Source organism: Apostichopus japonicus, chromosome 17 (assembly GCF_037975245.1).
Source record: "Apostichopus japonicus isolate 1M-3 chromosome 17, ASM3797524v1, whole genome shotgun sequence".
NCBI classification, from domain to species: domain Eukaryota; kingdom Metazoa; phylum Echinodermata; class Holothuroidea; order Aspidochirotida; family Stichopodidae; genus Apostichopus; species Apostichopus japonicus.
Genome location: NC_092577.1, coordinates 13,374,782 through 13,399,115, shown reverse-complemented (window position 1 = coordinate 13,399,115; position 24,334 = coordinate 13,374,782). Strand labels below are relative to the sequence as shown.

Below are 24,334 nucleotides of genomic sequence, written 5' to 3'. Positions count from 1 at the left end.
TGCGGGTAACTTTTGAAGAAACCCAGGTGAAACATTCGGTAACGCACTATATTAACACGATCGGAGCACCCGTTTTTTCTCGCACACGTCGTCTACCGCCCAACAAGCTAACTATCGCTCGACAAGAATTCGACCACATGCTGCAACTTGGGATCGTCCGACAATCTAACAGTAATTGGTCATCCCCTCTACACATGGTGGCCAAAAAGAACGGTGATTGGAGGCCATGTGGCGATTATCGAGCCCTAAACAACGTTACCATTCCAGACCGCTACCCTATTCCACAAATTCACGACTTTTCAACTTCACTCTCGGGAACATCAATTTATTCCAAAATTGATCTAGTGCGAGCCTACCATCAAATCCCGGTGGAAGACTCCGATATTTGAAAAACGGCCATCACAACCCCATTCGGCCTCTTCGAATTTAAACGAATGCCGTTTGGACTCCGTAATGCCGCCCAGACGTTCCAACGCTTCATAGACGAGGTAACGCGCGGTTTGCCATTTTGCTACACTTACATTGATGACGTACTCGTGTCCAGCAAATCTCCAGAGGAACATACCCGTCACCTTAAACAGCTGTTTGCCAGACTCGCAGATTACGGAGTTGTGATCAATCCAACTAAGTGTCAGTACGAGGCATCCGACTCATTCGAGGAGAACAAACGAGCGCTCGCCAACGCAACTGTCCTTACGCATTCCGACTCATCCAAACCCCTTTCATTAATAGTGGACGCCTCGGACAAAGCCTTAGGAGGCGTGTTACAGCAAAATATTGAAGGAGTTTGGCATCCAATCTCGTTTTTCTCCCGAAAACTAAGCGAGACAGAATCGCGATACAGTGCGTTTGGTCGTGAGCTACTAGCAATATACTCGGCAATACAACATTTCCGCCATATACTAGAGGGACGACAATTCTTCATTCTCACCGACCACAAACCAATAACATATGCGTTAAAAACTAGTACCGACCGCTACTCACCGAGAGAGATACGGCATCTGGATTTCGTTTCCCAGTTCACGGCGGATATTCGCCACGTCAGTGGAAAGGACAATGTCGTCGCAGACGCACTGTCTCGTTTAGGCGTTAACGCATTCCGTCAAGGTTTGCCCTCATCTACCCTGATTGACTTTGCTCAAATCGCTGCAAAACAACAGCATGACATTCAGCTTCAGGAATTGAAGGACTCCCCTGTCATGAAATTTCAGGAGATTTCGCTCCCATCATCACCTGGCACGATATGGTGTGATATGTTAACCGGTTTACCTCGACCGTTTATACCGAAGGTGTTTCGGAAAGACATTTTTAATTCACTTCACTCCATGTCGCATCCTGGAATCAGAGCAACACGGAACACATTCATTTGGACATTGTGGGCCCACTCCCACCGTCAAGAGGATACAAATACCTCCTCACCGTTATCGACCGCTTCACTCGTTGGCCGGAAGCAATCTGTATTCCAGATATCACTGCCCAGACCGTAGCTGAAGCATTTGTCACCAGATGGATTTCCACTTTCGGTGTACCATCGACTATAACGACGGATAGAGGCGCTCAATTCGAATCTGCTCTGTTCAAACAGCTGACCGCTCTTCTCGGCAGCAAACGAATACGTACGACTGCGTATCACCTGATATCCAACGGGCTTGTGGAACGCTTCCATAGGCATCTCAAATCATCCATCAAAGCTCAACGAGATCCTTCCAAGTGGGCCGAGGTTTTGCCACTTGTTTTGTTAGGCATACGTACAACGCTGAAAGCCGACCTCGGGTGCAGTGCAGCGGAATTAGTTTTCGGTACTACTCTTCGCGTGCCATGTCAGCTGGTATCTCCTGTTCCTGACGTGAATGAGCTGGATCCTACAATTTTCGTCGACCGCCTGAAACGACAGATGGCCGATTTAAAACGGACCGATACCAGGCCAAATCAACGGCGTGCGCAGCAGTCCGACGATCTTCAGCACTGCACACACGTTTGGGTCAGAGTTGATTCAGTGAAACGTCCACTGCAACCTCCGTACTGAGGGCCTTTCCGTGTCATTTCCAGGGGGGACAAAACATTTGTATTGGACATCAATTGCAAACATGACGCAGTGTCGATTGGCAGGTTAAAGGTCGCGTATGCTGAAGAAGATGAACTTGTGGAACCGACCGAACCGAATACTTTGCCCACGTCCTCTTTCGAGAACGACGAACTTTCAACCAAGACACGCCACTCGGACGATACGCCCACCGGACACATACAGCCTGACCCCAAGCCAAAGACCGTTACGCGATCAGGTGGGCGGGTTCATTGGCCAGTGCGATATAGGTGAAGAACTGTGTATACATGTATTATATTTTACGTTATGTTTTCTTATCGATCACTCTTTTTCGCGAGTGATCTGGAAGGGGGCTATGTAGAGGACTTCACTTTTACTAAATCGGAAGTGCGCCCTCATTTTCAGAAGATTAATTACGCTCAATAATAACTTCATCAATGTCATGACTCATACTGGGTCAAGAGACATTGGTTTCGATAAAACAATGGATAGTTTTATTTCTGACGAACGATAAGCGAAATCTTTCACACAGTGAAAGAAGATATAGCTACTTACGACTACGACTTGGATTACGATATTCAACGACTCGACAACGATTACATATTTTACGACGAATTTACGCTTGAACGAAAAACCTTTATTGTTTTTCCCTATTTTTATTCCATATCAAATCGGATATGTGTTGCCCCCACTTCCGGGCGAATAACATTGTTTTTATGGATTAGGATTTCGATATTTGGATTTGTGTTTGGATTTTTCATTGGAGCCTGTCTGTAGGGTTCGTACGAGACGGCGACCTAGCGCAAAAAGGACTATAGTGTTTGAGGTGAGTGACGTACTTTTATATTTCATTATATAATTTACCGCATAATAACCCTAGCGTCCAAACATTCACAGACTAATGTGGAAGTATTGCACAAAAGTAGGTGTGTGTGGGAAGGGGGTGGGAAAGAGGGAGGGTTGCTATTTCACGGCATTTTTCAGGGACAACTATGACACTATTTGAGTGGAGCACTAACAAAATACATTCAAGAAAAATGTTTGCCATGTGCCTCTCAGATACCGGAAATGACTATTTCCTGATATTAAAAGTTGCACAAAACACCCCACTTACTCGAGTCATTGAAGGCGAAAAAAAAAGTTTTCAAAGTTGGTTCTTTAGTCAGGAGTATAGTACTTACCACTCTGATCGCCATGTATGTCTCAGTTGTGCAAATTACACATAGTGTTTCAAATAAGCGGGTAAAATCAAACTCAGTTTCAAAGTCGAATGCACAATGTATGTATAAAAAAGTACAAATGATCCGGCTTTTTGCCGTACAACGCAAAGCGCCCTCACTTTTCAAGGCTTCACTGCTTAAGCACACGGTGATACCCTGTGTCAGCATTCTTCCAAGTTCAATTTCTATGGTGCAGATACACGTTCTGGACCATAAAAAGCACTATTTTGCATCGAACTACCCTCCATTTTACCAAAATTTCTGCTTCCCCTTACATGCCACTGTAAGACACGAAATCGAAACTTGTTAGGGGGGGGAGGGGGGGGGGGGTTGACATAGAAGAGCCACGAGGTGACGAATGGATTTCATATAAAGGCGGCTGTGCGGCTCTACAGCTCACTGAAGACGACTCATATATCTGAGCTGGGTCCTCCCCCAAAAGAAAAAAGACTTAACGAAAAAGTAAATGTCATAGGGGTTCTTTCTTGGACTATAATTAATCTGGAATTTGCTTGAAACGGAAGTTTGCTCTAATAAATACTCGTGTTTTTTTGTGTGTGATGTTGGAAAGAGGAGATGTACACCCCCGTAGCAGATTTCTAATTCTTCCCCCACTGATTGTTAAATGGGCCCGACTAAACCATTTCCCTTGCTGACGATAGGTGGATGAAGGGAGGAGGGGGGGGGGGGTTCTCCTCTTCTACTAAGTTTGTTCACGCCTTTGAAATAGGGCATATGAGGGCGATTGTAAAATTATAATTTTAGCCCATTTTCATTATATTAACATTTTCAATTCTGGTGACATTGATTGAAATCGGGAAAATAAAATATAATGAGGAATGTTAAACTTGTCTCGCTACTTATAATTTTTTTTAGTATGTTTTTTTCTGTCAAACTATAACACAATAACTAAATCGTTTTTTGTTTGTTTTACTAAGGAGCCACATAATGAGCTGGGCCATCATCCCCAGTCAGAATAGACCTACGACGTTGTAGGAGTCCTTTGCCTACGGCATGGAGCCTGCAGACTCGTGAATTGGCCTTAATTTAGGTTCGTTGTACGCCTTCTATCGTAATGATATAGCTACCATATTATTACATTACTGCATTGACTACATATTTTTTCTTTATTTTTTCCTTATGTTTGGACCATCCTGTTTGTGTAACCGACGATATAATTGTATAGCTTTGGAAGTGCCAGTTTATGAGTGGAAGTAAGAAATGAAAAAAAAAGAAGATGTTATCTTTCCTTTTAGTTCAATCTTTCATATCCTGATGGACCATTAAGTCTACCGTACCATCACGCTTCACACATTGGGCTTCCACGAGAGTGCAGAGTTGATCGCTTCAATGTATGACGTCATTATAGGATTCTTATATCCTGTTGGACAGTGGGCTAGCGAGGAGCAGCAGGGCCCAGTGCAGTGTTGGAATGATAAGACCCAATTAATATTTGACACGTCTAGACGCCCGGATGTGGCGCTCTCGGACTTTCTCTGTTTGTGGACAGGATTCCGCTTGAATCCCTATTTTGTCCTACTACGGCCGGTGACCAGCTCCATCATGCAGATGGGTAGTTATTTCTAGACAGTTTGTGACCGGTCCCCCTGGGCCCAGGGGCCCAGGAGGACTCCCCGGCCGCACCAGCCTATAGTCACGCCACTATTGTTGGATCATTCAAAGTGTAGATGTCAGAGTTGTCCACGAACCCCCAACTTTTCGAGACACGATCTGAGTCATTATTGTCGCTCAACAACAATTTTCAAGCATGAATTTATGCTAACTTTGCTTCGTGTAGGGCAAAATGGAGGTCATATGGAATTTCCAAAATAATAATTACTACATTGGCCAACATTTCAGTTGCTTTCTCAGCTCTTTATCTTCACGACGTACTGTCATGCGTATAACAACTTCTTCATAGTCATGCGGCCTGTGTCTGTTTCATAATTCAGTTATTTATCACATGCACGGTACATATGCGTATGGAACGCGAAAAGAGATTGTCGATAGGTGCGACTTTTGTACATTACTAAATTATATGATATATCAGATTTTAGTTGAACAAAAAGTACTGTAGTTTTGACTTTCATGCAGAAACGTCTCATGAAACCTCTGGGATAGACTCACGCACCCCCAGGGGGTTCATGCACCCAGTTAGGGAATCTCTACCTTAAGGGAAGTGATAAGGTTATTATTATACCAATGACGGTCTCACGGTATACCGGTAGTGTATTATAAATGTGTAGTACTGTACACTAGTCTGTACTCAACCGGTATTCAATATCGATATTAAATGTTGGTATTCAATGTCGATATTCAATGTCGGTATTCAATGTCGGTATTCAATGTCGGTATTCAATGTCGGTATTCAATGTCGGTATTCAATGTCGGTATTCAATGCCGGTATTCAATGTCGGTATTCAATGTCGGTATTCAATGTCGGTATTTAATGTCGGTATTCAATGTCGGAATTCAATGTCGGTATTCAATGTTAAGTCCGTACACTGTTATCCGATAATCGGGACTCGTATACCGTTGTTCTCAGAGAAAGTGGAGCCTGATGTCCTTGTAGTGGAACTCGCGTGTATGAATTTGTTTATACACTAAAAGATTGTGTCCTATATTCCTAATGAGATACATCCGATGTTTGGAAAGTAGAAAAAAATGTCAACATGTAATTATAATATGAAACAAAAACATCAAACAATATTTATTAGTGTATTTGTATGACTTCATACTAATTGTTTGTTTCAAGTTCACAAATTTTCACCAAAATGTGTTGACGTCAAATGTTGTTATATAATTAGTGATCTTTTGTTATAATGGTTATTTGAAACAAAGAAACATGGAGTAATCCTCACTATTTACATTCTTCTATTGTCGGGTTAGTAGGATTTAACCGCATTTATTCTATATCATATACTTAAACTTATAGTCATAGCTATTCTTTATGCATCATAACAGGGTGCATTGTTACAGTATATAACATGTAGTCTCAGCTCTGGGTACAATTGTACTTAATTTAGTGATTAGTTTTGTGAGTTCTTAGTATTATAATGTGTCATTTATATTGTCTTACAGTTTTAACCATAAATACCAATTAGGAGAACTAATACGGGAAGGATATACGCCTGTTATATGTACTTGGCATTTACGGTTAGCTGGTTCCCATATCCGATTTGGAGTAATAGCAACATACTCGTTGTGGTTATAATGTTAAGGTTCTTGCACTATACTAAACAATTAGCCAGGGTTTTAAAATTAAACGTATAGCTCTCACGTATACATCTTTGGAATACTTCCGAGTGTCCGAGTGGGTAAAGGCGGTGGCATTTGAAGCAATCGGGAGGTTACGGGCTCGATACCCTGCCGGGTCATATAGTTAGGTGGGTTTTTCACCCAAGAGCAATCTACGGTTTTCCCATCTGAAATGACTTTCTGAATTGAAAAGATTCCAAATTTGAGTTTAAAAAATATTGAATTGGAAGCCACCCGACGTATAAGTTGTAATCCATAAGCCCTTGCGGTCGCTTAAGCGTCGTAAAAATAACTGATTATTATTATTATTATGATTATTAATATATTAAGTCATATGCGGCAGGGATTTCCTTCAATTATGATGCGGCACATTTATCATAAACTTAACAATGAAGGTGTACTAATTAGCACCAATCAACTCCGCCGGTCGCCCTTGAAAATCAACGCTACCTCACAGAAATATGTACATACCAATATTTATAGAGAGTTCGGCCAATGCGGTTGTAAACAAGATTGCTGTTTTACAATAACTGTATACATGTAATATTCCAATCAGGTACAAAAAAGGGGTAATGTACGTCTCCTATAGGGTGAAGAGTGGCACGTAGGTTCCTACTAATGGACACCATCACTCCCTTCCTCCGCGCCAAGAAAACTCCTGGATAAATATTTTCCCCCATCTATCATGATTTAAGGCATGGATTTTATCTTCCCATTCTCTATCCAGCTCAGAGATGGCCTACTAAGAGAAGTAAATTCTTTTTGGATGAATGACGAACAGTGATTCCCCACACATGCAGTAACAGAAAAATCCATATTGCCAACCTCACACTACAGTAGGTCTAAATTTGACACAGTTACTTGAGCTGTAGCCTTTCCATCAGTCTTTTAAGACATAATCGGCGCTAATGCTAAAACTAGATTATCATGACAGGTTTCATAAACATTACCCTTCCCCTTTCCTCCAACTCCCCTTATCTCCACCTCCCCCCCCCCCCACACACACACACTTCCCCCTCCTGAACTGAAGCATCTCTGCACCGCCAGCGATAATAAGGAAGGAAAACCTCTTGTTAAAAACATAAAATACAGAGGGTGTGAGCTTAGTTACAAAAATGATGCCAATGGTGTATACAGACTTGTCGCAAGTCCAAACTATTCTTATGATTTTGCTCATAGATTCCATTATCACATCCTCAACAGACTATTCGAGGTTGTACTTATAGACAACCGATCCTTTCCGTGCAAGGTTCACTCTTACCATAAGTGCAGCGCGAGAGACACGTGGGATGCTATGTTTAGAGCAAGCGATTTGTATAAGGTAACAACATAGCGCCTGTGCGTCACTTGGTCAAACTTTGTCTACACCATATAGGGTTCTTATTTCCTGCTCCATGGTCTATGTATGACACTGTCAAGGTCCTAAACGACTCGGAGCTGAATAGACGGAAATTACGCCCCATTGTGCATTAGACTCTAATTCGGACTGGTTTTCTTGTCAAATATCTATTTTAGCACGAAACATGTCAACGCCATGTTATTTGTGTATAGCTCGATCGTGTTATGTATGATTAATTGTACACTTGGTGTGATACGTCAAGCCAGGTCGTTATATACAATTAACTGTGAACACCAACCTTTGGATTGCCAATATGAACATTCGTAAGACGCATTCAACAGTTTTTGGGTTGATTGTAGTCTGCGTTTTCTTGCTGAAAATTGTTTACAATGAACTTTCCGATGGAATTGCTCTTTTTGACACTAACAGCACAGCAGCCACTGTGCTCCAACCACCTAAAATCGCATCCGCATATACGGTAAGTTGCTTTTACAAAATCGCTTCAACAAAACTAATAAAATATATGAGAAGAATAAATATATTTTTTATATACATATATATATTTATAAGAAATAAATGGGTAGCAAGTGGTATGACAGAGATATATAGCTACACTTTCATTTCTAATTTACGGCTTGGCTTGGCATGCCTATAATAAGTGGTAATTCTGTGTAAATTGTCAGATTAAAAGCACCAGGGGTGCACTCTGTACAATCATAACACTTGGGTAATGCGCCCTCATTGACAGTTATATATACATAGCCAGTTTATACGCATTCACATACCAGTAAAATCACTGTAGGTCGAGTGGTGCGGCCTTCGGTCTGTGACACAAGATACGGGGTTAGATTTCTACCTTCGCCTGATGAGTCCTTTAAAGGGACGAAACTGGTCGTGAAGTGGAATTTTTCTGGTGTGATGATCTTTATTTATTTACTATATATCTGTGATACCATTGCTACACTTTCATTTCTTGTTTACGGCTTGGCATGCCTATAATAAGGGGTAATTCTGGGTAAATTGTCAGATTAAAAGCACCAGGGGTGCACTCTGTACAATCATAACACTTGGGTAATGCGCCCTCATTGACAGTTATATATACATAGCCAGTTTATACGCATTCACATACCAGTAAAATCACTGTAGGTCGAGTGGTTCGATTCCTACCTTCGCCTGATGAGTCCCAAAAAATGACGAAACCGGTCGTGAAGTGGAATTTTTCTGGTGTGTTGATCTTTATTTATTGACTATATATATATATATATATATATATATATATATATAGAGGCCTATATATATATGGGCTATATATAGGCTATATATATATATATATATATATATATATATATACATATATATATATATATATATATATATATATATATATATATATATATATATATATATATATATTATTTGCCAGTGTCGTTTACCTCCATTTCATTAACAATAGTCTGTTTAAAGTAGGAATCACAAATGACTTCGAGTTGGTTAGAATCATGTTTGATCTGTAGAGAAAGGCAAATATGTCACCAAAAACAGAACTTGTATTGCTCAATACAGGTGACATAGGCATATAGTGGAATTACGACCTTCTTACCGCGGTTTCAAACCTCTGGATATACAATCAGCGTCCATAGCCTAGCTGGTTAGGGTGTCCGCACTGTTCTTAATTTTCCAACTCATTACGTTTTCAACTATACATATAAATATATATTTATATATATATATATATATAATATATATATATATATACATATACATATATATATATATATATATATATATATATATATATATATATATATATATATATATATATTTATCTCACTTGCCTCTCTTCACCCAGGGGTTAAATGGATACTGCCTGTGAGGTAACTTGTCATTGGGCGCAGTATATAACTTCAACCGACTAAAGGGATTGTTTTTGGGACAGGTTATGATTGATTAGGGGTAATATGACGTATGTAAAGCGCTTTGAAACCTATCGCTAAAGCGCTTTATAAAAATCAAATATTTTTAGTATATTATTATTAGCAAAATATCTTTCATCTCAATTTTCCCGTCATTTTGGGAAATAATTCCACCGCGTGTGAGACTTGATTAAGTCAAATATTGGAGTGGCGTGCGTAGGATTTCTTGGTGTGTGTATGTAGGGAAGGGGCAGACTTGGGTTTCCCCTGTCTAATATGGGGGACGGTCTAATGGGAGGGGGTGTCCCCTTGGTAATATTTTACACAGGGAAAAACTAGCTAGATGCAAACTGGTGCTATCAATTACTATGTAAAATTGGCCAGGGAGACAGACTACGTACACTGTAAACAATTACCTGTAAATTTTACAGTAAATTACTGGCAGCAGAGTTGCCAGTAATTTACTGTAAATTTTACGGTAAAAAACCTCTTGCTGTAAAATATATATACAGTACTATACTGTAAAATGTTAGAGTAAAAAAAATCAATTACTGTAGAATAATTATAATTGTAGAAAACAGTACATTACTGTAAAATGATGCAGTAATAAAATCAATTACTGTAAATCGATTATTGTAGGAAACAGTATTTTACTGTATATGATTAATATAAAATTGTTTGCTACTGTAAACTATATGGGGAAAACAGTAGTTCTCTGCTATTATTACTATCACTTTATAACCGATACGAGTTTTCCATGAAGAAAGTACCAATCCAATCAAACCCTAACAGGAAAAATTCCCATCTGCAGCTGAGAGCTATTAATACGCAATTTCTTGCCTTTCAAACAAGGTTGCTAACAACATGTGGTTTATTAAGAAAACAAAAACTGACTCAAAAAAAGATAAGAAAAAAAGAGACAAAAACTTCTAAAAGTTGATTTCACATACTACCTTTATTGTAATGTTTGTCTTCACGCAAAACAGCTTCTAATTAAGGTATTGAAATAAAGAATGGTATTTATACAAACTGGGCTACAGGGCTAATAACTTATCAAAAAAGCTAGTAGCCTATCATAGAATCAATCCGAGTACCATAACATAGGCATAGGGCCAGCGCGTAGGCCTACTTGTGACTAACTTCCAAGTTCTACCACAGTGTACCCGTAAGCCTAGCGTTGTCTGTATTAGGCCTAGCCTACGTTACGTTAGTTCCGTTGTCATGTAGGCCTACCGAGCAACCGCCGTTATGAACCATATATTTTTTAGAATTACAGATAATGCCAGTCAATTTATTTTACATATTAACGATCCTGACAACTGTTAACATTCAATGACTACCAACAATGTACGTAGGTAGGTCTGAGGCGCGTTAACAAACGGCAACAAGCAAATTATTCAGTTGAACTTCTCCCCTAACTGCATGACCACCAGCACACTGTTAGTGTAGAGATCAGTGCACCAGCACCGTACCAGTTGCCACGTATTATGCAATGCATTGTGGGAGTCAAGTCGAGACCAAAATACAGTAATGATGTAGGCCCACTGTAGGTTTCTGAATCTATTCCTGACATTTCATAATTGGCAAGAAACGACAGTAAATTACTGTAAACTCAACTTACAGTACGCTGCTGTAGAAAAGCACGGTAAAATACCGTCAAATTTACGGTCGTTTCTTACAGTTTAGATAAATGGTTATCCACTAAGTGAGCCATATCCCGACTGAGTGATTTCCCCCGACTAGCCACGAAAGTGGGGGCCAAGATCCCCACCCGCCCTCTCCCCATTTGTGCACGTCATTGAAATATTTACTTGTTATTCAGGCATGCTATCTAGTCCGATGTCAGATTTGCAATTTGAACTTTTCGACAGTTTGTGTGTGGGATATGACATGTGAGAATGACCTATAGTATTTTGGAGCCGATTCAGATTTTCGTTCTTTAACGTTTCTCTGTGGTACGTCAATTGTCAACAAGTTGCAAGTCGTTCTATTCTTGTATGGGTGCAATTTTCGTGAGCAATTTTGGGTCAGCACAAGTGAAACGTGGTATCCACAACATTTTATCAGCTTAGCAGAGGAATACGTTTTTACGTTTTCGTTCTATTATTCCATGAATGAAAACTACGAAGTGCATATACTGTCGGTGCTTTGTTTTTGCAATGGGGCATATATTTTATCCCTAGTAATAAGTACAACGATCTATTGCTTAAATATGTTCGTGTGTGTATTTCCACTTTGAAGGAAATTTCACGGAATACGACAATATCAGGAAATTTTTCGGGGAATAACAATGAGCTAACAACCTTCTCAGCATTTTGGCTAAGATCATGTGCAGTATCCTTTTGAGTGGAATGGTGAAACACATCCGACGATGATCACACAGTCAGAGTCCCGATGCAAGGGGACTGGGGTTGAGAGCGGACCAGTCGTTCGGTAGTTTGGTTTTCGTGCCCAGGTTCTTTCATGGGGGTGACCTTTCTCAAAGAGTACCGTTGAAATTAGTCCATTTCGGCAAATGTTACAAAACGTTTTCATGATATTTCAAAGGATATCATTGGCTCATACCCTGTTACGATGACGTCATCCCCCAACGCTCAGTACAGTTTTGTATTCAAGTTTAAAGATATTACAAAGGCAGCTCCGTACTTTTTAGTATTCAAGAACACATCTTATGTCTTTTGAATTTCAAAGTTATTTCAACTTTTAACATTGTTTATTTCAATAAAAAGAAATACATTTATCTTTATGTATATGTTTTCCACAATAAATGTTTAGAACCATGGGCGGGATTACGGGGGGGGGGGGGCAAGAGGGGGCATTTGCCCCCCCACTTTTTCCCAAATCTTAGTTCACTTTTTTGTCGCTTTTGCAGACAAATGTGCACAACCCTAATCGAAATTATTCCCCCACAACAGCTCTATCAAATAGGCCTATTTGTTTCGAATCTAAGTCGAATATGTGTTTAAGATCGCAACATGTAGCATGCAGAATAACTGGAGCTGGAGCTAGCACATGGTTCGCAGCACAGGTTACGAATCCTGGAGCTAACACACTAGCGATTCAATTCTGCATGGGATGAATCCGCGGCATGTGCTACAGTGCTAGCTTCAGGAATTGATTTTCAACGTTGCTGCTCTACTGAATGCGTTGAATAACTAAATCCAGAGAAACGATTTACGAAAGCCAGATTTGCACATTGGGTATATCAATAATTAAATTCATAAACTGACACATGACACCCCCCCCCCGTGTCATTCAACAATATGCAATGGCAATGCCGATGTAATTTCTTTACTGCTCGAAATCACCCCTCCTCGACTTCAGTGGCGACGGAACCAGTGGACTTGAGGGGCTTATCCCCCATGGGGGGGGGGGTAAAGGTATGTTCAGCCCCAATATTTGCCAAGTGCTCCAAGAAGTGGGGACCGCTGGGAGAATTTCGAAGTGGGTGCTGAACATATTCTTGATCGGTCCAAATGCACAATATACTAATAATTTTAGGGGGAAAAAACTGTCTAGATGCGATTTATTGTTACCAGAGGTGTCATTTTTGCTGATCTAGGATTTCCTTTTTGCTTAAATTTCGACGCGCCGCGCCAACTGATGGTGGTGCACCGCCTAAATAGTGACGTATAAGCTTCAGTTGTACATCACCATATAAGTTCTTCTATCCGTCCTCCCTAAATTTAAACACGTTCATTAATTGTTTAGATGCAATTTAAAGCCTATATGGGTGTTAATTTTACCGATCTAAGGGTACCTTTCATCGAAAATTTCGACGCTCCTTGCCAACCGATGATGGCGCTCCGCTTAGATAGTGACGTATAACAAAAGTTGTACATGACCATCTGACCATATGTTCTACTATCAGTCCTCTTCAAAATTTTAAACGATAATTAACTATCTAGATACAAATTGCAGACATGAGATCCATATTTCAAGGATGGGTACATGCAGCTTAGAGCACTCCGGAAGTGCCGTTTCCGGCCATCTGGAGGGTTTGTAAAGCCAAAAATTTCATGTACGCTCCAAGCCAACCGATGGTGGCGCTTCGCTTAGATAGTCTTGCTGGCAGGTTTGCCCCCCCCCCCCCACTTTCACAACTCAAATCCCGCCCTGTTTAGAACTTTCAAACATTGTAACAAAGTAGGTTGCTCTGCTAAGAAGGAGACAAAGGCAATGCCACCGTTTTCCCGCTTAATGTGTTATATTTACCACAAGCGAACGGATAAGCTGCTCAGAAATAATGCCAATCAAAACAAATTTCTTAAACAGAAGCTTAGCTGGGCTTCTGCAGCGTTGCTGCACTTGTTTTTTATCACACTGTAGTGAGAGCGTTGCAGTCAAGTGGTTAAGGCAGTGGACCTGTGATCAAAGGTTTGCAGGTTCAAGTCTTGGCCAGATCATTACGTTGTGTCCTTGGGCAAGGCACTTTATCTCCATTGCCTCTCTTGATCCAAGTGTATACTGGGGACTTGCAAGTTACTTGTAAATATGGTTGCGTGCGCCGGTTTGTGGCTGCAACCTATAGGGGAAGCCACCCCCCAAGTGAACATGTAGACGTGTTGCATTGAAGTGCCCCATTTTGGGATGGTTGGAATTGTCCACACTTTGGTGTGTGGGTGTGACAAGTTACCAATGACCACGGGCTAAGTTTTAAAGTCGTTTTCGAGGTCCTTGGCCTTGGTTCTAATCTCGGTGGTGGCAGATAGAAGTTTTATCACTATTCTAGGAGTTATAAATTTCCTCTGAAGGGCCAGAGGCGAAGCAAGGATTTATGAAGGAGATGCATGGCCGACTCCAGTGTAGGTGTGTCTATATTCACAGAATGAAAGTTTACACGTCAAATTTTGCATTCTGAGTCATCTTTTACATGGATCAGGGTTTTAATTGGCTCTAAACGAATGACTGTGGTTATAAATACCCTGGCGAGTTGTAGGGGTGAATGTTGAATAGTAGAGGAGGAGGGGGGAGGTACATCCGTATAGCAATTATCTAATTCTTCCTCGGGTGAATGTAAAAATCCCTCGACGGAACTTTTCCACTGACGATGGGAGGTGAGGTGTTGGGAGGCGGAGTGGGCGAATGGCCCACTGGTTCCCACCTCTTAAGTCAAAGTAATCACCTTGGTTCTAGGATTATTTATTTCAAGTTGCTAATATCAGATTTCCAAGTTTGACAAATTACACGTTGTAGTCCGTTCTTGATATCTCCCATTATCATGTCAAATTTGCCTCAAATTGTCGTGATGACGTAATAATGAAGCTGATGACTGACATTTCATATCATTTTATTTATTAAAATTAGTCAAAATTGTTTGTTCTACAATATGTCATAATTCTTTGCGCTTATAACATTTCAGTTACTTATTACTATTTCTTATCTTTGTTTTGTCTTTATTTACAACTATTTCTCTTTCTCTCTACAAGTTTGAACCCAAGGCCCATCATCCTGTTGCATGTTCCCCTGACGTCCCCGACCGGTTTAACTTTCAGCCAATCAGATCTACAAACCGAGTGCCGATGAAAACGCTTCCCTTCGACAATGTTACCAGTCCTAACTTTACCAAAGTAACTCTTATAAATCCCAAACTGCGATATGGTTTATGTGATAGAATAATCATCCGAATTGAAGCCATGGATAATCTTAACCGACCAAAGCTATACGGTGAAGACTTCTTTAGGATAAAGCTGTTCTCTAGAGTTCCTTATGCGGCGGTAATCGCCGATAAATTCGTCGATTACCGCAACGGTACCTATCTGGCGTCATTCCCTTTGCTATGGGAAGGTTTGATGAACATCGAGGTATTACTGGTTCACCCAGCGGAGGCGATCCCATTGTTCAGCCCTTCTTTAGACGGTCAACGATCTTACGCCCATAATTACGTGGGAGAGTTTGAGATGATAGATGATGCTGGGGTGAAGCGGGCAGAAAATGTCGATTGCTCTGAAAGACCTCCAAAGGTTTGTTTAAATTTATACTTGGTAACAGTTAAGCAAAACAGGGATGACATTGTAAGTGTTGAGAAATCTCAGTTGCAAGGGGCTTTTGTTAATTCTGTCTGGTGCGAGTTGTCCACAAACAACTCCAAGAGGTCCAGGGACGTTATCACTGTGGGTGTTGTTTACCGTTCTCCTAACAGCAGCGATGATAATGATGCCGTGCTGTTTGATTCAATTAGAAAGGCTGCTAAAGGTGATGTTGTTATAATGGGCGACTTTAATTTTCCTGACATTAATTGGATAGATGGTTCTAGTAGTAGGAAGGGTAGTAATTTTCTAGATGTTGTGCAAGATTGCTTTTTACATCAACATGTTACTTTCCCTACTAGGGGGGGGGGGGGGAATAACATCCTGGATCTTGTTTTGAGTTCTAATCCAAGCAATGTGGTTGATTTGACGGGTCTAGGAAAACTAGGAACTAGTGATCATTATATACTAGCTTTTGATGTTGTTTGCAAAGTCGTAAATTCTGTTAGCAATGAAAAAGTCCCTGATTTTTCGAGATCAGATACAGAGGCAATTGAAACTTTACTAAAGGGTACAGATTGGATTAATTTGTTTAGAGATATGAGTGCTTCTCAGTCTTGGATTTGTTTTGCTGATAAATTAAAGGTCATTATGGAAAATCATGTTCCGTGGAAGAATCGTCGCCGTAAAAGCAGTATGCCTCACTGGATGAATAAGAAAGTTAGATGTGCAATTAGGCTAAAACGTAGAATGTGGAAGTTGTTTAGGAGGACTAAGTCTGAATCTCTTTTGGCCAAGTTTAAAATCCATCAGCTGAAGGTAGAATGCTTAGTCTCTGATGCAAAATTGAATTTCGAAAAAAGCATTGCCCTAAAAATTAAGGATAACCCAAAGGCCTTCTTTTCTTATGTCAGGTCAAAGCAGAAAGTTAAAGATGCAATTGTTTTCTTAGGGCACCACAGGCTGATAATATAGTTACTGATAGTCAGGATCTTGCAGATCTTTTGAACAACTATTTTGTGTCGGTTTTCACAAGGGAAGATACGAGTAGTATTCCAGATTTTCAGGGGGGCAGTGATAGGCCTAAACTGGATACGGTCTTATTTTCGGATGAGGTTGTCTTAAAGGAGCTGCTTCGTCTAAATGTTTCTAAAGCTTCTGGGCCGGATGCAATCCATCCGTATTTGTTGAAGACTTTTGCACACCATTTCTGCGTTCCACTCTGGTTGGTTTTTAGTAAATTTATGGATGAAGGTTATGTTCCTAGGGACTGGAGATGTGCTAATATTACCCCAATTTTCAAGAAGGGTGATAAGTCTAAGCCCTGTAATTATAGGCCCGTTAGTCTCACTAGTGTAGTTTGTAAGGTCATGGAGTCTATTGTTAAAAAGTCTATGGTCTGTCACTTCAGCAGTCAGTCTTTGATCAGAGAGTCTCAACATGGCTTTTGTCAAAAATGTCTTGTCTCACTAATATCCTTGAGTTTATGGAAGATGTAACAAGCTCACTAAATAGGCAGAGGTCTGTAGATGTTGTGCATGGATTTCGTCTGTTACTTAGGCTGAAGAGCATGGGTGTCATAGGGAATTTACTGTCTTGGATCGGGAATTGGCTTGGTAATAGGGAACAGAAGGTGGTAATTAAAGGCTGTGCTTCTTCTTGGCAGAACGTTACTAGTGGGGTTCCACAAGGGTCTGTATTAGGTCCCTTGTTGTTTGTTGCCTATATAAATGACATCGACGGAGATATTTTGTGTACAGCTAAGAAGTTTGCTGATGACACCAAATTGTATTCTGAGGTATCTTCCAAAAGCGATTCTGAGAAATTTCAAGCGGATTTGGATAAGATTTTTTCCTGGTCTCAGGGGTGTCAAATGCTTTTTAACATTGATAGATGTAAGGTAATGCACATTGGTAGTAGTAACCAAAAGTTTACATACAATCTTAATGGTGTGGAGTTACAGGAGGTCTCTGTTGAAAGAGACCTAGGTATCTACATTGACTCATCTCTGCAACCTTCTAAACATTGTCTTGAAGCTGCTAAAAGAGGTAATAGGGTTTTAGGTATGATCAAGAGGAACTTCAGTTTTCTGAAAGAGGACATCGTAGTTAGGCTTAATAAGCAGTTGGTTAGGCCTCATCTGGAGTATGCTGTGCAGGCTTGGAACCCTTATTTTGCTAAGGATAAGGAGGGCTACTAGGATGATTAGTTCCCTAAAGAGGGTTCCTTATTATAGGCGGTTGCAACTGTTGAATCTCACCACACTGGAGCTTAGGAGGTTACGTGGGGACTTGATCCAGGTTTTCAAGATTGTGTATGGTTTCGACAATTTATCCTTTACCGACTTTTTCATGTTTGCTAACAGTAGTTGTACTAGAGGTCATTGTCTTAAACTCCAAAAGTCGCATAGTAGGATTAATATTCGGCATAACTTTTTTTCTAATAGGGTTGTGAATGAGTGGAATGGTTTGCCTGAGAAAGTTGTACTTGCAAGTAGTGTCAATGGGTTTAAGAATGCTTTGGACAAGCACTTTAAGCATTGTAATCGGGTCTGAGTGTTTGTATCTTCAGTTTTTTTTCCTCTCTCTACAGGGTCCTTGATGGGGACTTAAGTGTCCCGCCTGATCCTTTTTTTCTACTAACCTAACTAAACTAAACTAAAACAGATTGTCAACATGTGTGAAAATATAAACACTTACACCCTTTAGGTCAACGACACGCTTATGTTCATTACAGGCATTCCTGTATCCCTAGCCTATTTTGCATACAAGAATCGGGCAACTACTGTTAGGTCATGGCTTGAAAGCTATAGTCATCTTGCGAAACAAAAGTATTGATGCATTGTAAGTAAAAGAGTGATTCACTATGCAAGGTCGAATCTGTATTTTTGGTTCCTTGCTTTAGCAAAAGGAACCTATGCAGTCAGGTTGGCGTATGTGTGTGTGTGTGTGTATGCGTGTGTGTGTGTGTGTGACACTTGCTTGGGTACGCTCTATCTCGATAAGGGAATGTTGGATTGAAGCCAAACTTGGACTATAGATCCGCCATATGGAGAAGGTGTGCCCTATTGTTTTTGGTGCCCACAAAAGTCACCAAAGGTCGGTTATGGTCCAAAAACCGAAAATATTAAAACGGCAATAACTCCCAGTGCCAATGTGCGAAAAGATTGATATTTTGGGACAAGTTGTGAACTGGTTAGGGAAACATTTTCAAAGTTAACGGTCATGTGATCCGAGGTCACCAAAGGTCAATTAATGATAAAAAACTAGTATTTTTGCGATAACTTGAGAACGAAATGTCCGTTAGGGTTGGGAGTTGCTTCAACGTAATCCAATTGTCGACCCGCATCTTGGTGACCCTTGACCTCAATTTGACCTCTGGTGACCTTTACGTGTTTTGGGGGATTTTTACAGTTTTGATGCTATTTTCAGATGTCAAAGGTACCTTCTGATCATAAATGTCATCAGGTTGACCCCGTGTGACCTTTATGTGCGAAGTTATATGGGGTCAAAGTTTTTCGGTCGGAGTTAGGATGGTTGTACAGACTTGTCGTTTTGTTTCTTGGAATCAGGAGATTAAACTACATCTGAAACCAAAATCAAAAGGTCAAAGGTCACATTAGAAAAAATGTGCCTATTTTGGGAGGAAACGAGCAAAAAAGAAAATGTTTGGATTTGATGCTAGATTTGGATATCAAAGGTACCTTCCGATCAAAAATGTCAATTGGTTGACACCTGTGTGACCTTCGTGTGCGAAGTTATACGAGGTCAAAGTTAATTTTCAGACATTTAATGCAACAACTCCCAGTTCCAAGGTGTGACATAATTGATATTTTCGGACAAGTTGCAAATGGTATTGGGGAATATTTTCAAACTTAACGGTCATGTGATCCGAGGTCACCAAAGGTCAATTAATGTTAAAAAACTAGTATTTTGAGGGAAGCAAATGGGCAAAGAAAAAATGTTTGAATTTGTATAGTTTGATGCTCTAATTTAGGTCTCATCAATCAAAAATGTCAATAAGTTGACCCAAGGTGACCTTTGTATGTTAAGTTATATGAGGTCAAAGTTAATTTTCACACATTTAGTGTAATAACTCCCAGTACCAAGGTATAACCCAATTGATATTTTGAGACAAGTTGCAAATGGTATAGGGGAATATTTGCAAACTTAACGGTCATGTGATCCGAGGTCACCAAAGGTCAATTAATGATAAAAAACTAGTATTTTTGCGATAACTTGAAAACAAATTGTCCGTTAGGGTTGGGAGTTGCTCAGTGTAATCCAATTGTCGACCCGCATCTGGGTGACCCTTGACCTCAATTTGACCTCTTGTGACCTTTTCGTGTTTTGTGGATTTTTACAGTTTCGATGCTATTTTCAGATGTTAAAGGTACCTTCTGATCATAAATGTCAATGGGTTGACCCCCGTGTGACCTTCGTGTGCGAAGTTATATGAGGTCAAAGTTAATTTTCACACATTTAATGCAATAACTCCCAGTTCCAAGGTGTGACAAGGTCAATATTTTTGGAGTAGTTGCAAATGGTATAGGGGAATATTTTCAAACTTAACGGTCATGTGATACAAGGTCACCAAAGGTCAATTTATGATAAAAAACTGGTATTTTTGCGATAACTTGAGAACAAATTGTCCGTTAGGGTTGGGAGTTGCTTCAATGTAATCCAATTGTCGACCTGCATCTGGGTGACCCTTGACCTCAATTTGACCTCTGGTGACCTTTTCGTGTTTTGTGGATTTTTACAGTTTCGATGCTATTTTCAGATGTTAAAGGTACCTTCTGATCATAAATGGCAATTGGTTGATCCCCGTGTGACCTTCGTGTGCGAAGTTATATGAGGTCAAAGTTAATTTTCAAACATTTAATGCAATAACTCCCAGTTCCAAGGTGTGACAAGGTTGATTTTTTTGGACAAGTTGCAAATGGTATAGGGGAATATTTTCAAACTTAATGGTCATGTGATCCAACGTCACCAAAGGTCAGCTAATGTTAAAAAAGTAGTATTTTGGGGAAAGAAAATGGGCAAAGAAAAAATGTTTGAATTTTTCCAGTCATGCTCTATTTAGGTCTCACCGATCAAAAATGTCAATTGGTTGACCTCCGGGTGACCTTTGTGTGTGAAGTTATGTATACAAGTTCAAAGTTAATTTTTTGACATTTAATGCAATTAAATCTCAATGCCAAGGTGTGACATGGTTGATATTTTGGGACAAGTTGTGAATGGGGTGGTGGAACATTTTGAAACTTTAAGGTCATGTCATCTGAGGTCACCAATGTTATCATATCTGACCCGCTTGTAGGTGACCTTATATTTCTTACATTTTCGACGCCATATTCAGATCTCAAAAGTGCATTTTGATCAAAAATCCGATCACAATTTGTGATCACAAAAGTGTTGGATATAGTGTTGGTTACTTTATGGGTACATGTAGGACCACAATTACTTGACTATTTGAGCCCAATCTTGCTTGATAATATTATGTGTATTGTCATATACCCCTACGCAAGGAACCACAGTGCCCTTGGGCTCTTGTTTCCGGTTACAAAATTTAGTTGAAAACCTAACAGACCATCAAAATGGTAGGTTGATTTATATGCAACTGCTTTATATGTAAACCATTTCATTCATGTTTTCTTTGTAAGTTGGAATATATACAACACACGACACTCCAAACTTTGTGCCCTAAATGCTTTAATGTTCTTGTTTGTAATTCTGATACATTTGTTTTTCTTCAGACAACTTTCTGTAACTTCAGTGATCCAGAAGTATATTCACCCTTTTACTGCAATGTTCCGAAAGATAAGAACTTAACGTGCAGACACTGGGTAGCCTTCCACCAAGATAAAATTAAATTATTATCTGATCTAACGTCTGAAATTAGAGGGGATGAGGTGAAAATTCTTGAAGTGTAAGTATGGATTAAAGAACCCATTTACCAAGACTTTACATAGAAACCTCTTAAGCTTACACTGCGTATCATTCAGATTTAGTATTGTGGAGGGGCAGGGAGTAAGAGAGAGAGAGAGGTGGTGAAGGGAGGCCGTAAGATGGATATGTAGGGATAGGTTGTGCTTTTTGGCATTACGCACCTTCTTCGTACTTTCTTCCGTCTTATTCAGGAAAGTTTTCATTCTTCACATACTGCTGTTTTTTTTTCAGGGAGTCTGCTCTTGTCAAGCCCACCAAGGTTTTCAATTGACTTCCTCTTCATAACATAAAAAGTGTTTCGTTTTTTTAAACGGTGTGTTCTTTACTTTGCACTGCTGTTGTGAAGACATCAATAAATAAATGAATGAATAAATGAAGAAAGAATGAATCAATTAATGAATTAATGGATGGAATGATGAATGCATGAATGAAGAACGAATGAATGAATGAATAAATAAATGAATGAATGAATGAATGAAAGAAATTATGAATCAATGCTTGAATGAATGAATGCACCAATACATGAATGAATAAATGAATGAAGAAAGAATGAATCAATGGATGGATGGATGAATGAATGAATGAATGTATGAATGAATGAATGAATAAATGAATGAATGAACGAACGAAAGAATGAATTAATAAATAAATAAATAAATGAATGAAAGAAATTATGAATCAATACTTGACTGAATGAATGCACGAATACATAAATGAATGAATGAACGCACGAATGAATGAATGAATACGCTAATGAATAAATGCCCACTATACTATCATAATAATTATTGGATGTTGAATCCTTTCGGCGTTCCATAGTCATCTTGTAATGAATTGTTATTCCATTTTGTCTGCAGAACACGCAAAGTTGTTCAACATGGCATTAGACCAATCCTTGTCAACGATGAAGTCGACAGCCGAAGACAAACACCTGGATATGTTCCTATAGAAAGTCTCCCTTACTGTAAAGCATCGGGTCCACCGACTGCTCATCCAAACGGATTCATCTTTGAGGAAACTTGGCACCCATTCAACTGTCAAATAGCAAAGTTTACTCACAAGGAAGCACGTGATTGTCTCAGCGACAAAATGCTCCGCATTTACGGAGATTCTACGGCTCGACAGTTATATTTAAATTTGAGAGGGAAAAAGTTATGTTATGTAAAGAAATCACTACCGCCTAGCGACGACAAAAAACGCGAATTACTGTGTAAACGAGGGAATTTCACTCTATATTTTCACTTTCATGGAATTCCTAACGGAGGAACAAAGCGAATTGATAACCACTACGCTGCCAAAGAAATAGACAACATAACCGGAGGAGAAGGATCTAATGAAGTACTGTTATTATCTTATTGGGCGCATTTTGCTATATCCGGAGAAAGTTATTATGAAAAACGACTTAGAGGTGTTAAAGAGGCTATTAATCGTTTGAGAAAGCGATTACCTGGATTAAAACTGATCGTGAGAGGCACAAATACTAGGGATTACGTTAATCAAGGGATTATGTTAGTATCTAGTGATTGGCACACGCAAAGACAAGAGATGATTTTAAGAGAGGTTTTCGGAGATGATGCTTCACTCGGTTATTTGAATGCCTGGGATATCACACGAGCCCAACCCTTTCCTGATCTTACGCATCCAGAACACCCAATCATTGATAATTTAATCAATTTAATTTTGACTTATGTTTGTCTGGCCTAAAGTTAACTCAGCTAATATTAATTCCAGATTTCTTTTCTTGAAATATAATCCAATGCAATCGTCAAGAAATTCCTTGCAAATTTGACATTGCATTTGTAAAAGTATCTATAGTTAGCATATAAAATATAACGCAGATTCGATCATTCAAATGAAAGATCAAAACTTCAAAGAAGATTTTTTTTATTTTTTTATTCTCTGCCCCTTTTTCTCAAATTAATGTTGAAAAAAAGATGTTAAAATGTGTGTTCAATTACACTATAACGGCATTTGCTTAAATTTCTCGTTAGAAGCAATCGAAAGCGTAGCCAAGCAGCTTCCACGTAAACTGCACGTACTGTACGCGTGATTGTCTAGATCTAGGGGTCATCCCAAAATAATAATAATTCCAATCATATAAATTAGGTCTACAAGTAGCTCTAAATGGTTGTGCTAATATATATTCTTCACCCGTGCTATGGATCTAATTTTTCCACAAGCTGAATGTTAATATAAATCTCCAACTGAGTCATAGCCCCCGATTAACGATGAAATTCCCCCTCCCAGCACGCCTTAAGATCAGGACAACATCCATATAGGTTAGATACTGTGCGTTATAAACGACATCTGTCTGGGCATGACGTCCAACATTATAGAACCTGGGAAATAAGTTGATTTTCGTACCAGCCTATTTGATGCGTACGGCATACGAGGACTTCTGCCTCTCTGTAACATAAAGGATGGGGGCTTCATTGAGTGTTGATAACGATCACTTCTAGGCTGTTCGGCATTAGCATTTATCAGTGTGTTCCGTTAATCATGAGGCGGTTTATTACTCACATCGATCATTCAAATTTACTTTTCATTTGCATTCCATTAATTAAAACCAGTGTGAATATCAAATATTTGTAAAAAGGAGTCGAAAAATGTATCAAATATTAAAGAGAATATATATATATATAT

At 39.6% G+C, this 24,334-nt stretch overlaps 1 protein-coding gene across 1 annotated transcript; it reads left to right on the top strand.

The window, feature by feature from the left end:
- Positions 1–7,579: 7,579 nt before the first annotated feature.
- LOC139984943 (NXPE family member 4-like) lies at positions 7,580–24,313 on the top strand. Its single transcript, XM_071999095.1, has 4 exons — positions 7,580–8,339; positions 15,204–15,737; positions 21,499–21,671; positions 22,549–24,313. The coding sequence occupies exons 1-4, from the start codon at positions 8,175–8,177 to the stop codon at positions 23,393–23,395; spliced, it is 1,719 nt and encodes a 572-aa protein (XP_071855196.1). The 5' UTR covers positions 7,580–8,174; the 3' UTR covers positions 23,396–24,313.
- Positions 24,314–24,334: the final 21 nt, after the last annotated feature.

What these genes read in the sequence shown, in the direction of transcription:
- LOC139984943 (XM_071999095.1), top strand. Translation starts at nt 8,175, where the DNA reads ATGAACATTCGTAAGACGCATTCAACAGTTTTTGGGTTGATTGTAGTC. An exon ending in GCTCTGAAAGACCTCCAAAG is followed by an intron (nt 15,738 to 21,498) that starts GTTTGTTTAAAT and finishes GTTTTTCTTCAG; the next exon opens with ACAACTTTCTGTAACTTCAG. An exon ending in GAGGTGAAAATTCTTGAAGT is followed by an intron (nt 21,672 to 22,548) that starts GTAAGTATGGAT and finishes TTTTGTCTGCAG; the next exon opens with AACACGCAAAGTTGTTCAAC.